Source organism: Topomyia yanbarensis, chromosome 1, assembly GCF_030247195.1.
Source record: "Topomyia yanbarensis strain Yona2022 chromosome 1, ASM3024719v1, whole genome shotgun sequence".
Taxonomy (NCBI): Eukaryota; Metazoa; Arthropoda; class Insecta; order Diptera; family Culicidae; genus Topomyia; species Topomyia yanbarensis.
The window spans coordinates 45146330-45173075 of record NC_080670.1 but is presented as its reverse complement, the minus strand read 5'-3'; the positions used below and the strand labels follow the sequence as shown (position 1 = coordinate 45173075).

The 26746-nt window shown below is 41.7% G+C and overlaps 1 protein-coding gene across 1 annotated transcript in view; it reads left to right on the top strand.

Moving 5' to 3' along the window:
• The window catches only part of LOC131677498 (mucin-2), a 61766-nt gene that overhangs the window by 782 nt on the left and 34238 nt on the right, over window positions 1-26746 (top strand). The window contains exon 2 of the mRNA XM_058957340.1: window positions 12000-12762. Coding sequence (XP_058813323.1) covers window positions 12658-12762 — 105 coding nt within the window. The 5' untranslated portion in view covers window positions 12000-12657. The remainder of the gene's footprint in view (window positions 1-11999; window positions 12763-26746) is intronic.

Below are 26746 nucleotides of genomic sequence, written 5' to 3'. Positions count from 1 at the left end.
GTGTGGTGTTCTTATCTCCATCTCAACTATGGACAAGGATAATTTCTGCAATGCATGCGGAAAATCGAACCCGTCTGCGACAAAACAAAAAAAGGTTCAAAGAAGCAAAGCAAACAAAACGTCCCTTGGATCTGTCGCGACCACTATCTCAAGTGGTTTCACATGTCCAGGGTCCAGCTCAGTGAATCACTGGCGGAGGTGGGCAACTACTGGTATCTTTGCGAGAAATGTGCAGTCCGTGTTTGCCTTATTCTCAGATTAAAGGTAGCAACGATACGTCTACCCAAACAGCATGATTGTGAACTGCTGATCCAGTACAAAATGTGCTGAGCAAAGTAAGATAATAAACGCCACCGACCTAACGATTCTAGCTTATTAAATCCGAGGTCAAACTTGTAACTACTGGCTCCGAAAATCTGACCAGCCGACTCACAATAAATAAAGTGCCTCAGCAAAAGAATGAAAACATCAAAGGCATCATTGGATCAAGAAACGAGGCAGCAAAGGAGAACTACAGGACACCATGAACATCAACATGACTGTCGAAGGAACATATGTACCAAAATCCGTCAAGATTTTCGGCTGCAACTGCCGACCCGAGCTGTTATTCTTTCCAATACGCCAATACAAAAACCGCTTGAGATTCGGCCATGAAGCTAAGTTCTGCACAGCCCGAGCAAGATGTGCCACATGTGGAGGCAACCACTCAAGCATGGATTGCAGCACAGACGTCAAATACCCAAACTACAAACTCCAACACGAAGCAAACGACCCCAATTGCCCGGAGAGAAAAAGATACATTCAAATACGGAAAACAAAGAGACAATACCGTTCGACCAGGCTGAAGCGCATTTCCCGAACTCAAGATCCAGGGCATTAAGCCGCGAAAGACTGGAACCAAACATACCTAGGGAACCGGAACCCCGAGACAATCACATGGCACACAGCACAACTTGCACGAGATGCCAAGAGAACCCATTCAGGGCAACCGATTTTGAAACGGTACCTGGATGCGAAAAGAATTCCTCACAGAAATGAGATCCAAACGCTGGGTAAGCGATCTTGGAAGCCTTCGGCAAAAGATTGGACTAAGGATACAACAGGTGGAATCAGTGTTTGACATGGATCACCTACTGGTCGAGGTAGGTAAAAATATTCAAGCAATCATTGAACATCCGCTACAGTGCCGTGTAAAATGCGGAATATCATGCAGTTTAACGTCCAAAGCCTTCGCCCCGTCGAAACACGCGAGGAGGTCAGTCCCTTCCTCATGGAAAATTCAGTAACTGTGGCACTGCTGCAGGAAATTTGGCTGAAAAAGTAAGAACTGTTCAGATTGGCACACTTTAGACTGGTATACGCCAGATGGAATCAGGGCTATAGACTGCGATACGATTCAGTTCGAGGACGTCTTTCCTATTGAAGCGGTATGGATCAAGCTAACAAAATGTTTTTTCGCTCACATTGATCTCGGTACATCTCGCCGAGGCAAAGCTTTTGTGGAGAAACCAGAAGGAAATTACTGGAGTTTTTCGAGGCGCTCGAAAACACAAGGAGAAATTCTTACCAGGGGCGACTTCAATAGCCATCATCAAAGCTGGCACCCTAGTTCGTCAAACTGTCCCAAAGGAAACCTGCTCAACGATGTCCTAGAATCCTCCAAATTCGTACTGCTCGATGATGGCACGCAAACGTGCTTGTCCACGATCAACAGGAATAGCACAGCAATGACCTTACACTAGCGACAGGAGGATTGGCACCAAAAACATTCTGGGAAGTGATCTCACAGGAATTCGGAAGCAATCATCTGACAATCGCATTAGAAATAGGGAATGAGAACCCGTTGGTACCAGGAACATTGAAACGAGTGAACAAAAACAAAGCAGCGAATCTGATGAACCAGCTAAAACCGCAATATATCTACAATCCAGCGGAATCTTCGAAGAGAGCAACAATAAAGCCAGGCTCATTGTCAAGTACAAAAAAGGAGAACTCAAATGCTGGTGGTCCGAGGAAATAAGTCAGGCCGAGAAATTTTGCGGAACTATAACCAACTCAAAACCATGACAAACCACATTAGGCTGCAAAAAGCAAGAACAAAGCTAAAGAGACTCATCAGAAGGGCATAGCGAGCGTACTTACAGAAACTATTCGAGGCCGTGGACGAAAAAAAACCTCCCAAACGCACCTATGGAACATCATCAAGGGCCTTGACACAGCGATCACACAACCAGTAAATAGAAAACCGGAAACAACCCTGGAGGAGGCAGAGTAGTTTCTAACACATTACTACGTTGGTAAACCGTTGGAATGGATACGAAATGGCACCACAGGTCGAGGAAATACTAGGTGTACTACAAAAAAGAAGCCCCACTCTGCTCCAGAAGAAGACGGAATGTCCTACGGCATCCTCAAAAAACTCAGACCAGACATGCTGCTAAAGGTATGCGAGATGCTAAAAGAAGTCTTTATTTCCGACATATTGAGAATCACCCAGATAAAACCAATCTCGAAAATTAATGATCCACAAAGCCCAGGAAATAGCCGCCATGATTGCCAACCTTAAGCTCATCTTCTTAGTTATCATCAGCAGGCTGAATGAAATAGCAGAAATACGAAATATGTACCCCGCTCGTTTGTTCGGTTTTCGGAAACACTGCTCAGCTCAGAGTTGCTTCAAGTACGTCATCAACAAAGTAAAAGAAAGACGCCCAACTAGAAAAGAAGCATACCATTACAGTTTTCCTAGATCTCTCGCAGGCCTTCGACCGTGCCAACCTCCAAAAGCTCCTAGATGCCCTGAAATCCAAGCAGATTCCAAATAAGCTAATTTGCTGACTCAACACCTACCTCATCGATCGACGAGTCATCCTCAAAACACAAGAAGGAGTCGCTTACAGAGAGAAGGTCTTTCCCAAGAATGCCCACTATCTCCAATTCCTTTAAACTTGTACACCTCTAATCTGCATCAGATCATTCTCGATGGATGCAAACTCGTCCAGTTTGCTGACGACTGCCGTGGTGATGATTGGTACTAGTCTGGAGGAAGCAACTGAAAAAGCAAACAACTATCTGACCCAGCTTCAAGCAGGTCTCGAGAAGCTAGAACTCAGAATCAACGTCTTCAAAAGTGCAGCAGTGGCTTTCAAGAGAAAAGACATCCGTGGAGTGAAAATCAAAATAGGACGGGAAAGCGTAGGCTTCAACAACACCCATCGCTACTTGGGATTCACAGTCGACAGAACCTGTACTCACAGAAAGCACATCTGGGACAAATCTGCAGCGAAACTAAACAATCAAGATGCTTGGGAAGCGAAGCAGCAGCGCCAATCCCAACACGCTCATCAAGATCGGAAACGCCATCATTCGCAGCCGCCTAGAGTACGGTGCTCAAATCTATGGAAACGCGGCCGAGACATCAAAAGAGAGCAACTGACCTTAATTGAACCCATAAGACAGGAGAATGCTCTACGTCAACAGAAGAAAATTTTCCGATTTCAGAACGGACAACTCCATCACAGGGCACATGTCCGAACCCTAGAACAAAAGGAAAAGTTACAGCAAACAATCCTCGCGGTAAATATTTTTGGAAATACAGGACCTCCACTACCGTGACTTCCGCCATATTTACACAGATGCATCCAACACAGCAGCAGGCTTGACACTTGCAGTCTTCGATCACACAGAACAACAAGTCCTCGTCCAGAAAATCAATCTCGACTACTCCATCGCCAATGCCGAGTTTCTGTCGATGCTCTCCGTAATCAAACTTATAAAGAAAAAAACAATACAGGAAAGCAGTGATTTTCACAGACTCGAAAGAAGCTTACCAAATCATCAGCAACAAGCAAAAGCAGGCCAACAATTTCTTGGTGTGCAAAATTGCTAAATCCCTAAAGGAAAACGTAAACCGCAGCATAAAGATCCAATGGGTCCCGAGCCACCAGGGTATCCCAGGTAACGAAAGGGCCGATGAAGAGGCAGTTCGAGCCTCCCGTGCGATGCTACAGATGGGTTGAACAGCCACCGAGTGTTCGTATTGATTGCATGTTGTCCGTCTATGGCGATCGTCTTCCTGCGCACCTCGTTGTTTGCCCCAACGATATTCCTGCCTTGATCGCTACGTATTTCCGCCGGCGAACATCTACGTCCTATAAATCGTGTTATTGTTTGGTGGCAGGATTCGGTCGTCAGGCGATCTATCTATTCGCGGTGATGCGGGAGACTTGAACAGTGATTGGTCCAAAGTAGTCAATTTCCAAGTAGGAGAACAGGCGCTCGAATGTCGCCGAAAGTGGAGCTATACGTGGGATCGCCAGATTTCTCGTCTTGCACAGCCGACACTCCTTCGTTATGTTGCGTGCGCAACTATCGTGCGCAACGTAGACACGTAAAAGCGCTGTCTTACCTCATTAACGACAGTCTCCCCATCAGCATGCAGGAACCTCCTGTGATACCACTCCAGCAGTGCCCGTCGGAAGAATTTTGGGAAATCCGGTATCCGATTGAGGCTGCGGGGATTCTGCTAGTATTCTCCAGTTTCACCTGACGCCTCTTCTTCTGATGATCTTTCTCTGCCGTCAGGGTTGCATCGGGAACACACATCACTTTGGACCGTTCGGTAAATGGTTCACTGCAAGTGCCAACTCCTGCTGCGTGATAGGCCCAGCTGGTGGTGATTAATTTCTAGCGCTTTGATGTTGAAATTTCCGATATAGGATAACGTACGCCACCGCTCGAAGTAGAAAAAAACGTTCCCAATTGATGACGGTCTTCAAAATCGCTTAACTGTGTACCAGACATGTAATCCCTCATCGGTCGTCTCCACGGCAGGATTTATCCCCGACGGCCACTGTGTTTCCGGTGAGCCGAATTCCGTGAACCATGGACTATTGGCCGAGAAGCACTCTCTCACTCCCCATTTGGTTACCAAATATGCGGGATTCATTTTACTCGATACGTACCACCACATCACCGCGTCCGACTTCGAAAGTATTTCGCTAACTCAACACGCAACGAACTGTCGATACCTTCGATGGTCCGCTAGTACAAGTCTTGAAGTCGGTTCACGTGATCGTCTTGTCGAACTTAAGCGTGTGTCCGTTGATGTCAGCTTTGCGCAGTCAAACTCTGATTACCGCTCTATACAGTTTCAGCCTCGGAATAGAAAACATCTTCAAAGGAGCCACTTTCACCTTGTCATCAACCAATACAACTTTGATCACCACCTTGAACTTTGTACGAAGATACGCTACGCATGCGTAGGCTTCCCAGCATCGAGAGAATATGTGCGATTGCAGCGTCAAGACTTCCTTGACTGAATGTTCGCGAAAGGAACGCGTACCTAGTCCAGATGTTGGACCAAGGCGGCCCCGCGTCGATTTCTCGTTCAATTTTAACGAAATCTGCCGTTCTCATTCGGTTTTGGCGTGGACAAGAAAGAAACACAGTATTCCAGCCGGGTCAAACGGGCTTATTACGACCTGCAATGCCTATCGTTTCGTAGGGTTTGCCGTCGCGATCGCTCGTGTCATTGAGATTGTGAAAACGTCTTCTTGCGGCTTCCAGTATATTCTATGTATCCATTACATAGGGAATTTTTGTCCAGCTGGATGCATTTCTCGGAAGTTAAATTGCCCTCTCCGACCCGTGCCTGAACGTCTTTCGAGTTCGACAACCAATTTCGCAGGTGATACTCACCAAGGCAGAGGACGTGCCTAACTTTCAACGCTATTTTCACCACTTCCTCTACGTTGTCTGCACTGTCCAGATTATCGTCGACCTTATGTTTCCGGATTATGGCATCATCAGCTGCTGGGAACTTTTGGGCATGTTCTTCAGTTCTTCGCGGCCCCAAAAATAGCGGCATCTATCAGTGTGGGTTCCATATTTGGGTCATCCCGCCCAAACATCAGATGTTATGGTTTTCCCGTCGAATTTTAACTTGATGAAACATCTCTTTCAAATCTATGCCGCGATACAACCATCTTTCCCTGAATCCCAAGACCACTGCCAAAAGAGATGTTAGAAGGTTCGGTCCTTTCAACAATGGGTATGTACTCTTTCGCCTAGTATTTGGTAAGCTACCTTTGCTACACTCGCTAAGCACTGGGTCTTTCAAGATTCGTCGCTCCAAACACTGCCATCGAATAGCTATCAGGGAACTCGAAAAAAGCATAACGTCATAGCAGACCCGTCTCAAATTGCTGATTGACACGCTTCGTAGTTTTCTGAAGGATATTATTCGCACGTCGTTGAACTTCCGGAGATTCGGGACATCCTACAGCCTTGATACCGATACTTTCCACAGAGATCATGCAATGACCGATAATCCTGACACTCGCAGATATGAAAACATCGCGCGATGCACAGATTAGTCTTGTTTCCCGTACACAGCCCACCCGAGCCGTGACTTCACCGCAATCGGTTCTGCAGGCTGGCTTTCGTATTTTTTGCATGGCAGTCACGTGAGCATTGTTACCGATGAGAATGCGAGGCAAGGCGTTCTCGTCATCTTTGATGGAAGACCTCTCAAATATGGGAACGACGCAGCCAACTCCGCGTATCGCAGAGATCGCCGGGGTAGGTCGAGCGCTCGTCGTTCAGCCTGGACTTTGGTCACATTTTCTCCACGAATTCTCAACGCAATCTGCTGAGACTCGTTTTCAATTCGTTTAATGTTAGCCGTCTACTGCAGACACAGGGGCAGCGAATCTTCTGACACCCAATTGTATCGCAATCTTTTCATCGACCAGCGTTCGCGAGGACCCGTGATCCAAGAACGGATAAGTTGGCACCGAACAGCTGTTTCCATGTAGCTCTACAGGAATAGTTCGTAGGAGTGCGGCATTGTCAGCGTAGTGATGGTTGGTCACAGCGTTTGGGTTCAAATTACTCAATTCAATTTATTCAAATTCACTCCGTTCTTCTGAGAGTGTAGCAGGGAATGATGTTGAAGCTGGCATCCGTCAATCCCACACTTCGTGTGAATTCGACAGGGTCCATGAGCTCCCAGACACATACGGCAAAATCTATACTCCCAAATGGTCCTCCAGCGTTCGTCCAACGTCTTCTTGGCTAGTATACCGCAGGTCTTCACCTGGCGCTGTGCGTCTTTGCCAATCAGGCATGCTTGATCGATTAAATGCGCAGGTATATCCATCGCCTCATGCTTCCCCGGCTTTTTCATTGGTTCCTCTGTAACGTGCGGTACGCAAAAGTGTTTGTCCTTGCCGCATTTATCTAGCTTTGCAGGCGCGACTGTCGTAGTTCAGTGTCACATCATTTGCCGCGCTAACCAACGTCGACATGTACTGGGAAAATGATCGACTATCTTTCTTTGTACAGCGACCAAACAAGCGCTGTGCTCGCGTGTAGTTTGTCCACTAACTCAAACAACAGCATTACATTGTTCAAATGCGCCTCATGACCACCGGCTTCCAGGTGAACACACAGATTTTGAACGGCTAATCCGAATTCGATAAACATATCGAGCCGGTCTTGCTTCGGTCCTGGAACGTTGCGCATCTTCTGTAGCAACGTGTGGATTAACAGCTCCGGTCTACCGCACAGCGTCTCAAGCGTGGCAATAACATATGACACAGCTGCCGGGAGCAGTAAACGATTTCGTACTGCTTTGAACGCGTTCTCCTCCAAACACCACTGCAATCTAGCCAAATTCTCTGCATCAGAATCTTCGTACGCTTCTGTCGTGTTGACATAAGAGCTGGTCAACAGCGAACAGTCCTCTGGATTTTCCGAGAATATAGGCAGCTCACCTGCCTGTCAGCGAGCTGCTGCGGATTCAGTCCACCGTGATAAGATAACCAAGGTAGTGCACCCAACGGATTAACGCTCTGAAACAGTTGTCCGCCCTGATTCCCCGTTGGTATGCTTGGTATTGGTGGCGTTCCGAAACCTGATAGAAAACGAGCCGTTGGTGCTGGCAACGATTGACCAGCGGTCATTTGCGGTAGATGTCTTTCAAATTTCCCCCAAAAAGATTGTTATTCGAATCCTGACCTCGGCATCGAATTCCCTCCGGATGGCACAAGAATCGGCTTCGATTAATCGGCTAAGGGTTTTGGCTGCGATATATTCCCGAGTCTCGGTCTTAATACTACGACGCTATTTGCACCTACAATAACCGGATTGTTTGACAGAAGATTTAGAAACAGCAAATGCTACTTCTGAACGAGATATAGGGCCCTATTCTCACAGTCACGTCACCTAGTGACTAGAACAAAATTTCCTTCTAGTCACAAGGTGACGTGACTGTGAGAATAGGGCCCATAGTGTTCACGATTGGGGACGTACGAATATCACCTGCAGCGCAAACGCGAATAAAAATACGAAATCTTCGTAGAATAGATCCTTGTACTACAAGTAGACTTCTTAGCAACAGGCTTTTCAAGCGGACCCTACACGAGACAAGAATATTGTCAATACAAATATTGTCAAGACTGCTTCAATAAGCGGACCCTACACGAGACAAGCATATTGTCAATACATATATTGACAAGACTGTTTCAATCCGTCAATCCCATTTAGCGGACCCTACACGGGACAAGAATATTGTCAATAAAAATATTGACAAGATTGCATCAATCCGTCAATCCCATTTGATTTCTACATGATCAATATTTTCAAGATACCCTTACACGATCAATATATTGATCAATAATCGATTTATTGTCAATATTTCTGCACGTGTAGGGTCCGCTTTTGAATTCTATAGAATCAATATTTTCAAAATGTCCTTATATATTTATCAATAGTTGGTGTATTGTCAATACTTCTGCTCGTGTAGGGTCCGCTATAAGCGGACCCTACACGAGACAGAAATATTGTCAATAAATATATTGACAAGACTGCTTCAATCCATCAATCCCATTTAAATTCTACAGAATCAATATTTTCAAGATGGCCTTACACCATCAATATATTGATCAATATATGATTTATTGTCAATATTTCTGCTCGTGTAGGGTCCGCTATACGTCAATCCCTATTCAATTCCACAGAATCAATATTTTCAAAATGTCCTTACACGATCAATATATTGATCAATAATTGGTTTATTGTTAATATTTCTGCTCGTGTAAAGCGGACCCTACACGGGACAAGAATATTGTCAATAAAAATATTGACAAGATTGCATCAATCCGTCAATCCCATTTGATTTCTACATGATCAATATTTTCAAGATACCCTTACACGATCAATATATTGATCAATAATCGATTTATTGTCAATTTTTCTGCACGTGTAGGGTCCGCTTAAGGTCCGCTTCAGAATTCTTCAACGTAGACGGAGCTGATGTGAAAGCGCCGCTGTTAACATGCGAACTCCAACCTCTACATTCGTATTCTCAGGGACTAGAGAACACCTTACATTACCAGGGAGATCGAGCAAGCAATTACGGTCAGGAATCTTGCGTACTCGGTCTACACTTGTAATCTCTACCGGAGCAAAGGAATCTGAACAATCTGAATCTGCAATCTGAAACGGGACGGAATTCACAATCCCTCGAAGAATAATGTTAGTGACAAAAACTCCGATGCTGATCCGATTCTTCTCCGAAGGACACCGTCGATTACAGCATTCAACTACACCGAGCAGACACGATGTCGATCCCGATATCGTCTATCATAGTATAGGAGTTATAGAACAATGTCCGCAGTTCCACTTTGGTCACACTCAGGGTTGCCAAAATTAAATCTGTATTTTTGTCCTAAAAAATCTTTTCATCTGTATTTATTCCTCGAAAAATCTGTGCCGATATCTGTATCGAACCAGTTGAGTCGTTTAACCTGGATTTTGCTGGATTATCTATCGAAAATATTAATTCCTGTGGTTTAAATCAGTCAAGCAAGCACCTGTCTACGTCTTACGTAAAAAAACACTACAAATCGTTCTGATATTTTACATCCAGAAACTTGAACTTTACCGATGTGCACAATGGAAAAATAATTTTCTTCTTCATTTAAATACTTTTGTTGATATATAATGTTATATACATTAGGTCGACCCATGTAGCTATCGAATTTTCGGACAAAAAATTGAGAATTAACAAAGTCACAGAGCATTACAATTAACGTTTCTGGAAATAGACTTCAGCCAGGCGTTTGCTGGGTGCTAACCTGAGTGTATTACAAACCTTTACCTTTCAGAATGTTCGACCACAGTAAAAATATATTTTAATATAGAGGGCTCAGCTGAGAGAGACACAGAGGATGTATTACTGAAACTGAAAAAAAAATATTTCAAAAAATAGTTTTTGTAACATCATTTCTCAAAAATGTGCATCATACACACAAAAATCTGTATATCTGCACATGCATATTCTTGGTCTGAAAATGGCTGAAAAATCTGTATAAATGCAGATTATTCTGTATTTTTGGTAACCCGGGTCACACTAATGTAGAGGAAGTGTCACTTAAAATACAACAGATCCACACTAACACAACTGGTTGTGATGATAATCTTAAAGGACGACTCAGACGATACATCAGCTTCCGTCAACGTCAACGGAACGTCACCGTTCCGTCAGGATAAGTTACATGCAGTTAAATGGAGGCATTCATACACAACATCAACGGCACGGAACGTTTTGACGTACGGCACGTGTGAACGGGCGCAAAAGAAACGTATTTAACTTATTCTGACGGAACGGTGACGTTCCGTTGACGTTGACGGAAGCTGATGTATCGTCTGAATCGCGCTTAAATGTAACTAAGGGCCGATTTCTTCACCCTCGCTTAGCGCTTAAGCCAGGTTTAAACGTACTGGTGAACCTGGTTTAAAAGTTAAGCGAGGGTGAAGAAATCGGCCCTAAGCCGGATAAATTTTCTCCCCGACAATGAAAATCTCTGTAAAAAAGTGAAAAGTAAACCAATTCTGGAATATAAACTTATTTTTTCCTTCCGTCAGATATTATTTCACTTCATCCTCTTTGTGCTTGCAATCTTGCCGGTGTCGATAATGCACATTACGAAACAAATCCATTTACCTACACTCAAAAAAAAGTAAACGTTATGCCTATTGATTTTACACATAGATTTTTGCAATTGACGGAGGCATATAGACACTATTTGCTAACACATAAACCTAATGTGTGTATTTACAAGAAATATTAGTCTTACATTCACATTCCATAACTATTAGGCACATAAAACCCCATTTTATAACAATATGCACATATAACTTATGTGTGTGCATACATAGTTTATACAGTTGACACATAGAAGGTATGTGTGAGCGTGATAACAATAGCATTTCTTCTTCATATGAATTTTAAGCGGTTTGAAGCAAATAGAATTAACGTTTGGATTTTTTTCAGTGTAGGTATCTGCATCTTTTTGATTTCTTTCTGATGGAGAGGATATTGACGCTTGTTTATTAAACATTTTTTCTCCTGTGCGAGTGGTCATTATCAAATAAGTAATTATTTCCGCATCATCGATCAGTTTTCTCTCGTATTTACCGTTCTCACCCATCTGCTGATCGTTCCATATCGAACAATACGTGAACGATGGTTCTACATTCTACTCTCGATCGTTTAGTGATTAGGTAATAGGTAATAAAGCTTCAGTTGGTATAAAGAAACTAAACATTGATGATTTTCCATCCTTACCCTAGTACACGAGTAATACTTTTTCTGTTCTGATCGTTTTGAACTAGTAAATGTCGTAAATAAATTTTACTAAGATTGACATTAGGTCGACGTTCCAGCGCCAGAAGTTTATTGCCATACCTTTATCACAAACCACGAACTTTACTCCATTCGGTGCATCAACCGAAAATGTCAGTCACACACGAGAGCCACTGTATAGTAACTGTTAATTTTTTATTTATGTTTTCATTCAATCGAATTCCAATTGTAATTGCACAGCGTGACGACACTGAGCTGAATGAAGAAAATCATCCAAAATTTCTTTTTTCGTTTCATCTTCTTCCTCTTACCGTTGACGGCGATGACCGGATTGCTGGAAGCGCAGTAATAAATAATTAGTGCCGCGTTCAGCCAATCAGCTGCGATCAGCGAAAAACGAGCGCAGATTACGGATCACCGCTGCTAATAATATCCGAACTCTCGACGGCGCAAGAGAGGAGCCAAGTTGTAAACGGGGCAAATGGCAACAAAGCCCAAAGTGCAAATAAAGAGGAAGAAATAGTGAATAAACCAACGGATGCGGACGGTCGAAAGTGGAGTTCGATCACCTTCTTCACCGTACCGGCAAAGATTCCGCGATACCCTGTGGCCGTCTGAGTGTGTTTCATTCGCTCGAAACCTACCGACTGGATCGGAGTGTGCTCGGTGTTGTATCGAAGTGTCCAAGTGTAAGGCCGAAGAGTTGAATTAAGTTTTGGCGCTTGATAAGCCCACCAGGTGTAAGTGAAGAAATAGAAGATAATTTTTGAATAGATGATCTATTGTTTAAATTGTGCTTAAGTGCTTAAGTAAAGCGATATGAGTTTAGTGCATGTCAGTGAAATAGTAGAACGAAATATTCTACCCATTTGTGTGTGGTCATAGTTGCAGCGGGCGGTGATTGCAAGTAACAATTGTTTCGCAGCAAACAGCCGAGTCTGCCTGCCAGTTACAGCTCAAGCAGCTGTGTACAGTATAATAGCAGTATAAGGGTCGAATGAACGATGGAACCGCGCGTCAGCGGAGGAGCACTTTTTCGAGAGATCCATAAAAACACCTGGCTTCGGCGGTTAAATGTCGACGGGAAACGACCATCTGTGCTTGCGAAGGTATGAGCAATAGTTTTTTTGATTTGTGGTGCATACGTTTACCGTTCTTATTGAATGCATTTTCTGATACATATTTTCATATTTTTAATCCTTCACTGTTGTTCTGAGTTTGATGTCAATTGCACTAAATTGCTGAATTAGTGATCGCTTTCGCTAAACAGCTCAACAAAATGGCATATTCGCTATGCTAAATAGGATATAAACTTCAAGCAAACCTTGATTGGGGTGAGATACTTCATTATTAAATTGGCTTGAAAAGTTCTACTCAGAAAAAGTGGCCTCGAAATAATTCGTTCGCAGAAAAGTTCGTGTATCGTCATATTCAAGATTAAAATTCGGGTAAAGAAAAGTATTTTTTTCCAAACGACTTAAATCGAAGAGCCGCAGTCCGATTTTTTGCACTGAAGTTTATATCTCCATTCCATTTTTTCCATTCTAATACTTTGAAAGCAGGTTATACGAAGCATGTCCTGCTCTACGAATGAATCACGGGATAACAATAAGTCAAAATCATGCAAACCACTTCATTCTGGGCAATCCGGACAATTGGTATTCTAAAATCTTCGAATCTCAAATCTCCGTAATAATCCAGTTTAACTTTGGTACCATATTTTTTATAAACAAACCTGTAAAAATTGGTTTAACTCCGAAAATCCGCAAAAAAGTTTTCAGTATTTACGTCATACGGTAACGCAACAAATTCCAGTGTTTGAAGAAGTAAAGCCTCATGTTACAAAACAAACATTACTATCTAAATAAAGGTACTCCAGTGCATTAATCTTGTACCTAGCACCAGACCAGCAGACTTGTTTTTTGTAGTAAAGGTGATTTTGCTTACCTATATAATAACGAATAAACTTTTGCACGAGTGTATAACGAAAAAGAAATGAAAATTAGGAGAGGATTTGTAGGGTAATAAACCTGGAAGTTTCTTTCTTCAGATAGTTGATCACTCATTTGTGGCTGTTGTATACTGCCGCTATACGCATAAATTGCCCATGTGCCATGGGATTCTCTATACACATGAGACAATTATGCGTAGAGCGGCAGTACAACCAAAGTTCATCTTTCACCATTAAAAAATAAACCGATAATTCGAAGAGTATTCAAAAGATTGATATGTGAATATGGTGACCATTATTATTTGGATCATTGAAGCATATTCTAGAACACTTTGTCTTTTTCTTGTTATAACTACCTTCTATTGTGGGTGATAAATCTTTTTGCTCATAAAGGTACGTACACACACATGTTTGATGCACAACATGCGCTGAGAAATTCACTGTCCTATAACAAATAAGATTAAAAGCATCCCACGGTTTGAGTTAGTTGCTACTGCATTCGTTTAGTGGTTTAACACACGTATTTTAATATGTACATGGCACACAAGCAACCCGCGTTCGTTCGCTTGACTCGCAGAAAAAGTCTCGCTGGCAGTTTCTTAACTCACTTGTGAGTGCAACCAACCTTTCGGGTTGCACCGAAGGCCATCAAGAAAACAGCGGTTTTTTGTTATCTAAAATGTGCGTGAATTTTTAAGACTATTAATTCCTCTTTGTATTGTTCTCTGCCGTTTTGAGCAAAAAAGACAAACAAACAAATCCAAAAGTTTGTTTTTAGCGTAGGCTCTCTAGGAAATGACTGAGGTATGTAAGGTAAGAACCCACGTTTCTCTGATTAGAGGAATAATTATTTTGAACCATACCTACTTTTGCTCAATTGGACAGAAAGAAATAGGCGGAGCGGGCCATTTGCCATATACTCATTTTGCATAAGGTCATTTGGTATAATAGGCATTTGGCATAATTTTGAGAAGTAATCACTCTGCAGGTTATTTGGCATAACGGACATTTGGTGTAATTTTGCTAAGTGATCTCACTGAAGGTCATTTGGCATAAGAGACGAATGTGTAGTTTATCAGCGAATGACCCATAAGGTTAAAGCTGCACTAAGCAATAATAGTTGTCTTATTTTCCATTACCTGATAGTGATTATATTTCGAGTGAACACATTTTATGAGTGATTTTGCCTTCTTTTAAATATGAGTAGTTCCTTTGTGCTTCATTTTTGAAATTCTTGTGTTTGTTCTTTTTCGCAATAATGGATTGTTGACATATGACTTACATACGTTGTAGTATAGTATAGATTTTACAGGTTTTTGTCGATGCAGCGCACTAGAACTGCAATCCACCAGACGCATGTTTTGCTTTTGATTCCATTATTATGATTGCCTATGAGTTTTAGCTTTCCATACAGCGTTTCGATAATTAAAATTATTCCTTTTACCCTTCTTTATATCACGAGCCGTTCTTTCGAATTATGAACCATTCAATCCAGACGCTAGTTAACTTTATCGTTTCTAGATATCGTCAAGATGATTTATTGAATTAATTTAAATATATTGATTTATCGGTTATCACATTGCCCTTGCACATATAATCAGGAATCAGGAATCAGAATATATTGGCTCAAATGGCACGTTCCCCGTACATAGTCGGGGATTTGTGCCTTGCCGTGTGTTTTCATCATTTCCTGAGCGGAAGGAAAGGACAAGGAGGTGTGGGGAAGTAGACTTGGAAGGGTGGGAAAAACAGCACAAAACAAAAAATAAACAACAGGTAAATTAAACTCACAAGTAGTTCAACTTGCCTGCGAATAAGCCTAAAGCTCTTTACCACATTGGATAAGAAACTTTAGTATGTCTCTGAGTTTCAGTCGACCAAACATGGTTTCGTCTATATAAGGACGGCTGAAGACTCGTAATCGCAATTGCGCTAGCGCTGGGCAGTTGCATATCAGATGATATGAAGTTCCGTAGTCGGATTCACAAAGATCACATGAAAAAGACTCAGCGCGCTGAATAGTTGCCATGTGATAATTGAGTTTGCAGTGGCCGGTTAAAGCCCTGGTCAGCATGCCGCAGTGGAGCTTCGAAAAATGTAAGAGATTTTTCGAAACCACTGGGCATGGTTGTTCTAGAAACGCCTTTGTTTGGCGACACGTTTGTAGATTTCTCCAATAATTGCGGTGCTCGGACGAAGCCCAGGACCGTATTTTTTCCCTTATCCAACTTGTCGAAATTGGCAGCGCGGGCTCAGGACCAATGAAGTCAATCGCTGAACCTGCCCTGGCCAATTCGTCAGCCCATTCATTTCCAGTAATACCGCAATGTCCGGGCACCCAGACAAGGTAGATAGTGTTGACAATGCTTAGTTCTTCGATTTGGGTTCGGCACGCGATCACTAGCTTGGACCGGGATTTGTCTGAGCTAAGGGCCTTGATTGCAGCCTGACTATCGGAGCAGAAGTTTATAACTCTGCCGGACAAACTCAGTTGAAGGGCCGATTGCACCCCGCACATAATCGCAAAGATTTCTGCTTGGAATACAGTACAGTATCTACCTAGTGAGTGAGATTGTTCCAGTCTCATTTCACGACAGTAGACACCAGCACCAGCACGTCCCTCCATCAGAGAACCGTCAGTGTAACAAACCACTTGCGTTTGTTGTTGTCTTTCCATAAAGCCAGACAACCACTCCTCTCGAGAGGGAATCTTAACATGGAATGTCCTGTAAGGAAAACTACAAGTGAGTGTAATATCGCTGGGAGCAAGAATATCTTCACCCCATGTAACCATTTGTGACCACAATCGTGTATGACTGGTAGCAAGATCAACATGATTACTGTTCCAAAGCCCAGTAACCTGCAGTCTGTATGCACATGATAGTGCTTCTTGTTTTGAGTGTATGTGTAATGGTTTGATATTTAGAAGTGCCTCAAGAGCAGCAGTCGGAGTCGTGGTGAAAGCACCAGTCAACGCCATGAGCGCCATTCTTTGCAGATGGTTTAGCTTTGACTGGACTGTCACCACCTCTCCCCTCTGCCACCACACAAGGCATCCGTATGACAGTATTGGACGTACAATTGTCGTGTAAATCCAATAGATGTATTTAGGTTTGAGACCCCAGGTCTTTCCAAAAGTTCGTCTGCACTGCCCGAAGGCCATGCACGCTTTCTTGACTCTGAACTCAATGTGAGCAGACCAATTCAGTTTGGAATCCAATATGACTCCAACGTATTTGACTTGATCTGCACACAGCAGCTCAGAATCAAAGAACTGCAAGGGACGAACCCCGGTTGTTATTCGCTTCTTCATGAAAAGAACCATTGAAGTTTTGCTTGGGTTAACTGATAGTTTAACTTGTCGACACCACTGTTCGACAGCTCTTAATGCCTGTTGCATCAAGTCAAAGATTGTTCCGATGCAAAATCCAGTAATTAGTATTTGGTAATCGTCAGCAAACCCGTAGGTTGGAAATCCAAGCTCATTGAGTTTCTTCAACAAGCCGTCAGCTACTAAGTTCCATAACAAAGGTGACAGAACGCCGCCCTGAGGACAACCGCAAATACTCAACTTCCGTATCTCAGCCTGTCGCAGTGACGAGCAAAGTATGCGGTTACTAAGCATTGCGTTTATCCAACCTGAGATACATGCAGGTATCCCATGACCGCGCGTCGCTTCCAGAATAGACTGGAAGGACACATTGTCAAAAGCACCCTCAATATCTAGGAATACACCCAAGCTAGATTGCTTGAGCGAGAAGGCTTTCTCAATGTTGTAAACAACATCGTGAAGCAGAGTGATCGTGGATTTCCCACACTGATATGCATGTTGCATTTTGTGCAGAGGATATTCAACTAAACTAACGTTCCTGATGTGATGATCGATTATCCGTTCCAAAGCTTTCAGAAGAAAAGAACTTAAGCTGATAGGCCTAAAACTCTTGGCTTCTTCATAGCTTGAGCGCCCCCCTTTGGGAATAAATCTAACAGTTATTTCTCGCCATACTTTCGGGATATACCCGGTAGCAAGACTGGAAAGCAAAATCTTTTTCAAGACATGTTTAAGAATATCAAATCCCTTTTGCAGTAGCACGGGAAGTATCCCATCTTTTCCGGGTGATTTGTATGGAGCAAAGCTGTCAACTGCCCACTTGACCGATTCAGTGGAAACCAATGTGCGTGCTAGCGCCCACGAGTCCGAATCACCAGAATGAGATCTGTGAACATTGATCAACTCCGGATCGATACAACCTGGAAAGTGTGTGTCGAAGAGACAATTAAGAACATCTTTTTCGTCTGTCACATAAACACCATCTCTGGTTTTCAAGGAGTTCATCTGAAAATCATTCGATTTGGAGAGAATTTTATTTAATCTGCTAGCCTCGTTCAGACTAGAGACATTAGTGCATAGGCTTTGCCAGCCAGCCCGTTCTGCAGATCTAAGACATTTCTTATATGCACTACGAGCTGACCTGAAAGCCCTGGAGTCATCACGCTGACGCCGGTTCCAAGCTCTTCTCATAACTTTCTTCATTCTATCAAGCTCAGCCCTCCACCAAGGGGTTCCCCTAGTCGATTTAACAGTACGAAGTGGACAAGCTTCTTCGTAGGATGCTAATATGAATGAGTTTGTCGTATCCACGACGTCATCTAAGTCGTCTAGTTGACTAATTGTTGGAAAATATCCATGAAATTTAGTCGCTAAGTTTTCCAAAAAGAGGTCCCAGTTTGTAGACTTAGGATTACGATATGTCACCACATTGAAGGTGACATCAAAATGCTCGAAAAATATATATTTATGATCGGATAGAGACGGTTCAGTTTCATTTGGAACCTGCCAATTTCCCAGTTCATGCAAAATTCTATCAGAGCAAAGTGTTATGTCTAACACCTCCTCCCTCCCAGACCTCGCAAAAGTTGGTCGGTTTCCCACATTCAGAATATGGAGATTTGTACTACTTATGTACTCCATCAGTTCAGAGCCTCTCAGATTGATGTCTGAGCTGCCCCAAATGATGTGATGAGCATTCGCATCACTGCCGATAATGAGCGGAAGCCCATTTCTGCTACAATATGATACAACGCTTTTGAAATCATCAGAAGGAGATGATTCGTTATGCGGTAGGTATGCTGAACAGTATATATATTTCTTGTCTACGTTTCCGACAGTCAATGTAACTGTGACAACACAGATATCGCGAGTTGTGAGCTCCGATATGAGACACGCGTCAATAGCCTTATTTGCAAGAATGCAAGCACGAGGCATTTCACGTGGGTTAGTCATGCCTGTCTTGTTGTAAGCAATGAAGGCAGTGTTAAGTAACTTTCCAAAATAGAAGTTTCCTTTATGGAAATACGGTTCTTGAACCAATGCTATGGAAGCTTTACCTTCCTGCATGAGTCGAGATAAATTCATAGTTGCTGTACGTTTATGTTGGAGATTGACTTGTGCTATTCTAACCATTGTTGATTAGAGAACTGTACATTTCATCTCCAACACAAATTGCACAACAACTAGAGGACACCAAGCGAGTTGGGATGTTAACGCATTTAGCGAGCCATATCAGGTTTAAATGGGACATGATCATTTGATTCCCACGATTTGCGAAGAAAATAATGGTCCACTGTGTCAGAGATTCGCATAACACAGCAAGGGCAAAACCCAAAATGCTCCGCGCGCGACTGGCATATTTTAGACCCTCCAATCATTAAGTCCTCGGCACGGAACTACACCTTGACTTAGGGTCTCCTACTTTCAGTCGCCTCCTACGACATGGCAGCAGGACTCCAGTGGCTCAATTCTAGGCCGGATACCACACGGCCTCTGGGCAGGTTCATCTGTACACATCGAAATTTGATAATCGAGACTCAACAAAACTTCACCGAACTACCATCAGCCGAGAGTCTCTGCAAACCCCCAGCCAACAAAAATTCGGCAAAATTAAGTGGATCATCGGTGAAAAAAATCGGAGTGTAGAGTGAACGTTCCGCTGCGTAATGCAGCGTACTGGGGAGTTCGCCCGACTCTTCCCAGGCTCCGTTCGCCATTGAGAATGTTTTAAACCCCCTCAACAATTTTACCCATAGCACGGGTCGCATGACACTATGGAATTGGGGTTCCCTGTATGGTAGATTTTTACCACTGAAACAGGTAGTCCGTAGTGTAATTCTTAGCCGGTTGAAACAACCACTACCGACACTACATGGCTTATCTAGGCTGTTCGGTGAAAGAAGCTGACATTGAAGAACAGCTTCCATATTTAGATGGGCGAACAGCCGCAGAAGGAAGGAAGGAAGGAAGGATAACGGGAGGAGAGGGATTTGGGCTAAGCGCTTATTTAAAGGCGGCACTGGCTCGCCTTGTCAGGGCTGCTTTAGGGCATGTGGTATTTAGGCCTAGGACGTATAGGGCCCACTACCTCGTCCTACCACACCCGCAGTCAGCCCCCGCTGCTGGTTCGGGTCGCGAATCACAACTAGTTGCTATCGCGATTAAGCATTATCCACCACCTATGACCCGCCCGGTTGCTTGCAGCTCAGCTTCCCACGTAGCGTTCCTCCACCACCACGGGGCCCGGGACATATAAGGCGAAGCCAGTGTAACTCAGCTTTGGCGCATCACCGAGACCAAGGAAGATTCGCTGGGCAAAGTTGCCGCCGACCCGCTGTTGAAATCTGCGGCCCCTTGCAAGTAAATCTGTGATCCACTCGTTTTCCCGGAATACTCTGAATTAGTTTAAGTTCAGCACGCATGTATTTTAGACTATTTCTATTCTGCGAGACATTGTTTATGAAGGGCGCTCATACAAACAATATACCATAACGAATATCACGTAACATCGGTGACAGAGCAGTGGGCTTAAGGCCAAGCTCCCTCCGGGTCCTGCGAAACTGAGAAGCAACTTCAATTTAGGCACAGAACAGACGTCCATGCCAAGCGTAAAAGTTGAGTAAAAAATTTACGGCACATCCAAAGGCAATTGTGACGTTACCACCAGTGTTGATTCTGTGGATATTCCGTGTAGTGCGTAAGTTTTACTAAAATGACAGTGTACCACACAATTGAAAGCCGTGTGGTGTCCGCGGGCTAATATTTTTTCACTATATCAGCCAAGACTAGAACTACTGGGAACCTGCTCCCATGTCGTAAAATGCTAGGAGTTCCTAGGTAAAGGTATTGAGCCGTATCGAAGACTTAACCTGGAGGGACCTTAAGTTTTTGCATCATAGACTTTATTCATTTTATATTGAGTAAATCACTGACATGTTGTCACCTTTTCTGATTCAGTATTCCCGATTGAGTAGCAACGTTTTAGGTTTATTCTGGCGGTTGTACAATAGCCGTAAAGGTTGAAGTCTAATTCTATACTAAGTACCGGCTCTTCCACGCCAAGGTATAACTTCCAAAGGTTTGGTTTAAAACCGTATTTAAAAAAAGTAAACTTTCAAGTAGGATTTTTTTTGAATTGGCCTAAGTAGAAGCTGTCGAATTACACAAAAAGTTTTCGTGTGACAAGCGATCTGTAGGAGTGTCAAAATAAGCCAGTTTTTTTTTTTAAATCAGTTATGGAATTGGCGTTTAGACTTCATCTCATTACAATCCAACACCAACTTAGTTAACGGACCAAGCTAGCGCTGGATTGACACTAGCTCCAAAATCCGGCCCTAGCTTAGGCCGTTAAATAAGTTAGTGTCGGATTTTGATGAGACGAAGTCGAAACGCCAATTCCATAACTAATTTGGTTATAGGTTGTGTGCTCTTCACGCGCAAAGATGGTTTTAAACAATTTTCTCCTTAATCGAGAATAAATAGTTTTTACCAAATTGTTCTCGATTAAGGAGAAATACAGCACAGTGCAGTTTTTTTATTAAATCTGGAACCGTCTACCGACAAATCTATATTGACAAATACCTCCAAAAGACTTCTTGAGGTCTCGTGAAGGTCTGACACTAGCTTTGTACTACCTTTGCTTTCCTAAAGAGTGGTAAACATTTGAACACTCCAGAATTTACTCCAGAACTTCACTCTGTCAGAAAATGTAGGGCCATCGGAAGCTAAAACTTCGTAAAATCGCACTGCTGGTCCTTTCTTCAAAATCATCCAGTGCAGTACTTTGGGTCACTCTTTCGAGTTTGAACCGCTCATATGGTAATCGGTCTTTGCCAGTATTGCTTTTCTCCCATCCATTCTTCTCCTGGGCCGCCGATGGATCAAAAGCCCTTGTCGTTGTGTTTATTATATTTATTACGCATGCCGTTCGCAATTTGGCGTTTAACCCAGTTATGGAAACGTGTCTGATAGGAAGAGTGGAGATGTCAACTTGTTATTAACATTTCGCAGTGAATTTTCATATTAATTTGCGATATCTTTTATGCTTTTTGTGTGCTTGCTTTGTACTGCAAACTTTGGAAATAATCATTGAAGTGTTAATAAGAAGCAGTACTCCCAATGGTCGGCTCTTTGGAGTTTAAATCGCTCGTTTCGAATTATCAGACATTGATCCCGACCCGAGTGACTTTCGTACATATTGCTATAATCATATCATTACCTCTACAGTGAAGACCCGTTTTGATCAGTCCCTTGGTGAATTTTAGGCTGATAAAACGGGGACATTGACAAAATCGGGACATATAAGGCACAAATCCCCGACTATGTACGGGGAACGTGCCATTTGATCCAATATATTCTGATTCCTATTTCCTAGATATAGTCTCATAATCTTTCCTGATTATTTAGCTTAAATTTCCCTTAAAGGGTGTCGACTGCGCAAAATTTAAAAAAAACTACAAGGAGCAGCCCTATTGGGTTGCACGAACTGTAGACGTAGGACAATACTAGTTAATGTAAAATATTTATTTTCTTAGTACATTTAGAGTAATAATAAATCATATATATATATATATATATATATATATATATATATATATATATATATATATATATATATATATATATATATATATATATATATATATATATATATATATATATATATATATATATATATATATATATATATATATATATATATATATATATATATATATATATATATATATATATATATATATATATATATATATATATATATATATATATATATATATATATATATATATATATATATATATATATATATATATATATATATATATATATATATATATATATATATATATATATATATATATATATATATATATATATTTCTTACGTATAGTTTAAGCACAACCAATCAACATCGAATGTTACATATTGAACCAAACCTTCTTGATTATCAGGTCATTTCATTTGTAGTAGGTGATCGAATCCGATTAAGCTTATTTGAGATGATCTGAAGAAAGAAGGCAGAAAACCGTGACCGAACTAATATCTGGAATTAAATCTTAATAGCACAAGATCAGCTTTTTAAAAATGGTAAAAACTTTTCGATTGTGTGTGGTAAAAAATCCTGACCGGTGAAGAAAAATCAAATTTTAGACAACATTCCATGTATAGACCAAGCTTTCTAGTTATTTTTTGCCATTATTGTAACTTTCCTAAAGTACGCATACAAATATAGCGAATGCAGTGGTTTTAATCATATATCGAAACTATAAAAATAAACGAATTGAAACGCAAAAAAAATTATTAGTGCGTTTTTGTAACGGTTTTTCGAGTGGCAGTGTATTCATCCATAAAAGGGCTTTGTAGTATGTACCTTTAGCAGATTCAAAATAGGATAGGCTGAGTGGAAATGAATCACGTGAAGTGGAAATGAATCAATTAATTGATAGAACGTTAACAATAAACTTTCGTTGTGCTTTCCATCGATCCGCGTAAATTTGTTGCTAAGAAAGTTTTCGTCTTTGCGCAACGAAAGCACAGATTGCTATCATGCAGGTTACGCAAGCAACCGCTAACAAACAGGGACGCCACTTTGAAATCTGTGTTTCGGTCAAAAATATCTTTCTATCATCTGTGATAACTGAAACAGGAAGAAAATCTGTGATAAATTTCCGAAAAATCTAAAAAAAATCACAATATTTCCAAAAATCTGTGAAAATCTGAAAATTTTAATCAAAATGCCAAAAATCTGCCACCTGTGGAAAACATCCGCGATCAAAAATTGTGAAAAAAAATCTGTGACATTACAGAAGAATCTGTGAATATGGTAACCCTGCTGACAAATTAGATATAGATAGATAGATTAGATTTTCTATCTGCCTCTCGTTTCTTTTGCAGTACATTTTATGTATTGGACATATTCGGTCTATCCACGCATTGAATGCTTACTAGAAGTTTATGCTAGAGAATGCATAAAAATCACAACAGAAGAAAAGAAACGGGAATAGAAAGCGTGCTAACTATGCATATTTTTATTTCTTAGCGTACATTCGCCTCAAACATTGAACCCAAGCGCACAAAACAAAATGAGTCAACGCTGATGATGATGGGTAGAGCGAAAGAGACAACTAGTACCACGACACTATGTTAACCGTGTTTGTGTTCGTATTTTGTGTACGAATACAATAGGTTCGAGATTGTACATAAAAGTGTGTTGGAAACGAGCACAACAGAAAAGAAAGCATACTGTTTGAACGGGCAAGCTCAGTTGCGTGTTGGACGGATCTGAGTAGCGTAGTTCCACACCCAGTGTAACGGACTTCTAACTCAGCTACACTGGCTGTGAAAACACAGCGCTGTGATCTGCTCCGGTTGTCGTTCGACAGGCAACTGAGCTTGTCCGGCCAAATCCGTTCTTTAAATAGTCGATGATTACGTCATTCATAGAAAAATCTGTCGTGTCGGACCTGGGAAGCGCTCTCTTTTGTGTGTAAATGCGTGATATTTGGTCTAGGTAGTACATTATTTAAATTTGTAATGCCATGATATTAAAAATCTTTGGGTTTATCTATTGGAATCTATGTGCGATATGTGGAAAAAATTTGAAAAATTGTCGTGAGATAGCTGAATTATATGCGTTTAAAATATCGAAAACAAAGACGTAGTCCTACACCAAAAAAAATTTTTTTTGCGTTTTTCGGATCTCTAGGATAAGGAAAATATGCTCAAAAAAGGATTTACTCGAATTTAATTTGGTTCGTCTGCTAGAGCCCATAAAACTATCAACTATCGATTTTCATATGAGGCGGATAAAATCGGGGGCGAATAAAATCGGGTGCTGATAAAATTGGGTTTTCACGGTATTATATTCCATGTGGCCCCATCCTGCTATGTAACGCCCCACGGAAAAATAATTCTTAAAATGCCTATTCGGCATTCGCATTTCTACTGGAGGTCGCACTCCTGAAAACTTTGATCTAAAATTAAAAGACAAGGCGCGTGAGTACTTAGCTAAATCACAATATCTATATATCCTGAATCATTTCCCTACCTACTAACATCAATCCTATCCTGCGACACTTGTGGATGATGCAGAGAATTTCTCGGTCATAATAGTCAAAAGTGTTGGAATAACATTCATTCCCATCCCAAAATTTTCCTGCATGGGCGTGGCCATCTACGTTATTGATCATACTATAATCTTAGTTTCTTTAGGTTGCACGTTGAGTATGATGTACTACTCCCAAGTATCATACAGTTGGTTTCAACAGGCTTTGATCAATCATGGGAAACTCACGGGCGGTCAACTAAGCTAAGCTGAATTATTCAGTATGGCGCTTCATTAAGACCGAGGCTTGTTCTAAACACCACTAGTACCTGTCGAGATATGGACTCGGAGTCGGAGTTCACAACCTGTTGTGCGTTCAGGAAGCGTGCTGAGGACGTAGTTGCGGCAAATTAAAATGTCGAAACAGGTATACCTCGATAGTACGTACACCTTCGCTTCGTTTAGAGTACGTACTATCGAAACGAACGTACTATCGAATCACAAAAACAAATTTCAAAATATAACGTTTTATGTTTAACATTGAATAAATCCTTACAAAAAACCCTGGGCTTGGGTAATGAGCCTGATGGGCGCGTACTCTTGCTTGGTCGATAAGAGTGGGAGATCCGAGCGAGTGCTGGTTCATTGATCTCTGAATCTCATGACTAATAATCATTCGATCGAGTGTTTTGGCGGACGGCTGATATGGATGTTTCTACTCTCAAATGGGGGAACATATTGGTTCGGCTGTTCGAGGACTCATTTGATCTTGAGCATAGTGATCGAGTCATTCGATTCAGATCAATGGATTGTCATCTATAAGAGATGATCAGACTGAAGGTGGGTGTTTTTATCTCTTACATCGCTCTGTCACTGGCTGGCTCGTGAAGATGGCGAGTAACACTCGTCTATAACGAATCGGATTCGCTGTTTTCAGAAACAGAGATGACAATCTCTTATGGATGGAACCTTCTCTTAAACATACTGTTCAGCCACTAGTTAATGCTCAGCTAGATCAACTTAATAAACTGAAACACGTAGCTTTTGAAGAAATCCAATCCACGTGAACCACATAACCAAACACCTAAAAGTAGTTTAGATGCATGCAATATCTATTTCTTTATCGCTCTCGCAGGTTGATGGGATTGATGGTATTGTAAACATCATCAAGCCACAATAGATTCAATAGAGTTATCTAAATATAAGGAACCTTCGCTCTTTTTTTTATTTGCACCAAGCTCTACTACTAGAGGTTAATTAGTTCTCATGTTAACAATCCACCAATCATTATGACTACTCAGGATTTTATTTATATAAGAAGTCCGCTTCAAGATGTTGATTACAATTCGCCTCGATAGTTGTGTATCGAGGTGGCCGGGAGGGCTGATATGAGATTTTTTTCTGTTCTATACCTTTCCTCTATTTACCCGTTCATAACCAACAATCAACCAGTACCAAATAGATAATTGAGAAAGGATGTGCTATGTGTGGTGGTTGGCTATTCAAGTAATGGTAGAGTTTGAAGTAGGTACTAATGTATGTCTTCCATGTGATGATCATAACTTCAGCTGTATCTACGTATCTAATCTATTACGTCTCTCATATATTATCTTTTATTTCGTCTTTTCGAGTCCTATACTGCTATTCTACACCCGCCTTCAGCTGGGTCTGCAAAGATGGTGATAGTGAACGTCTTAACAATCACACATTCTCAAACGCGGTCTTTAGCGGGAACCTACAAAAATGCCCTCGCGCACGCGATTACGA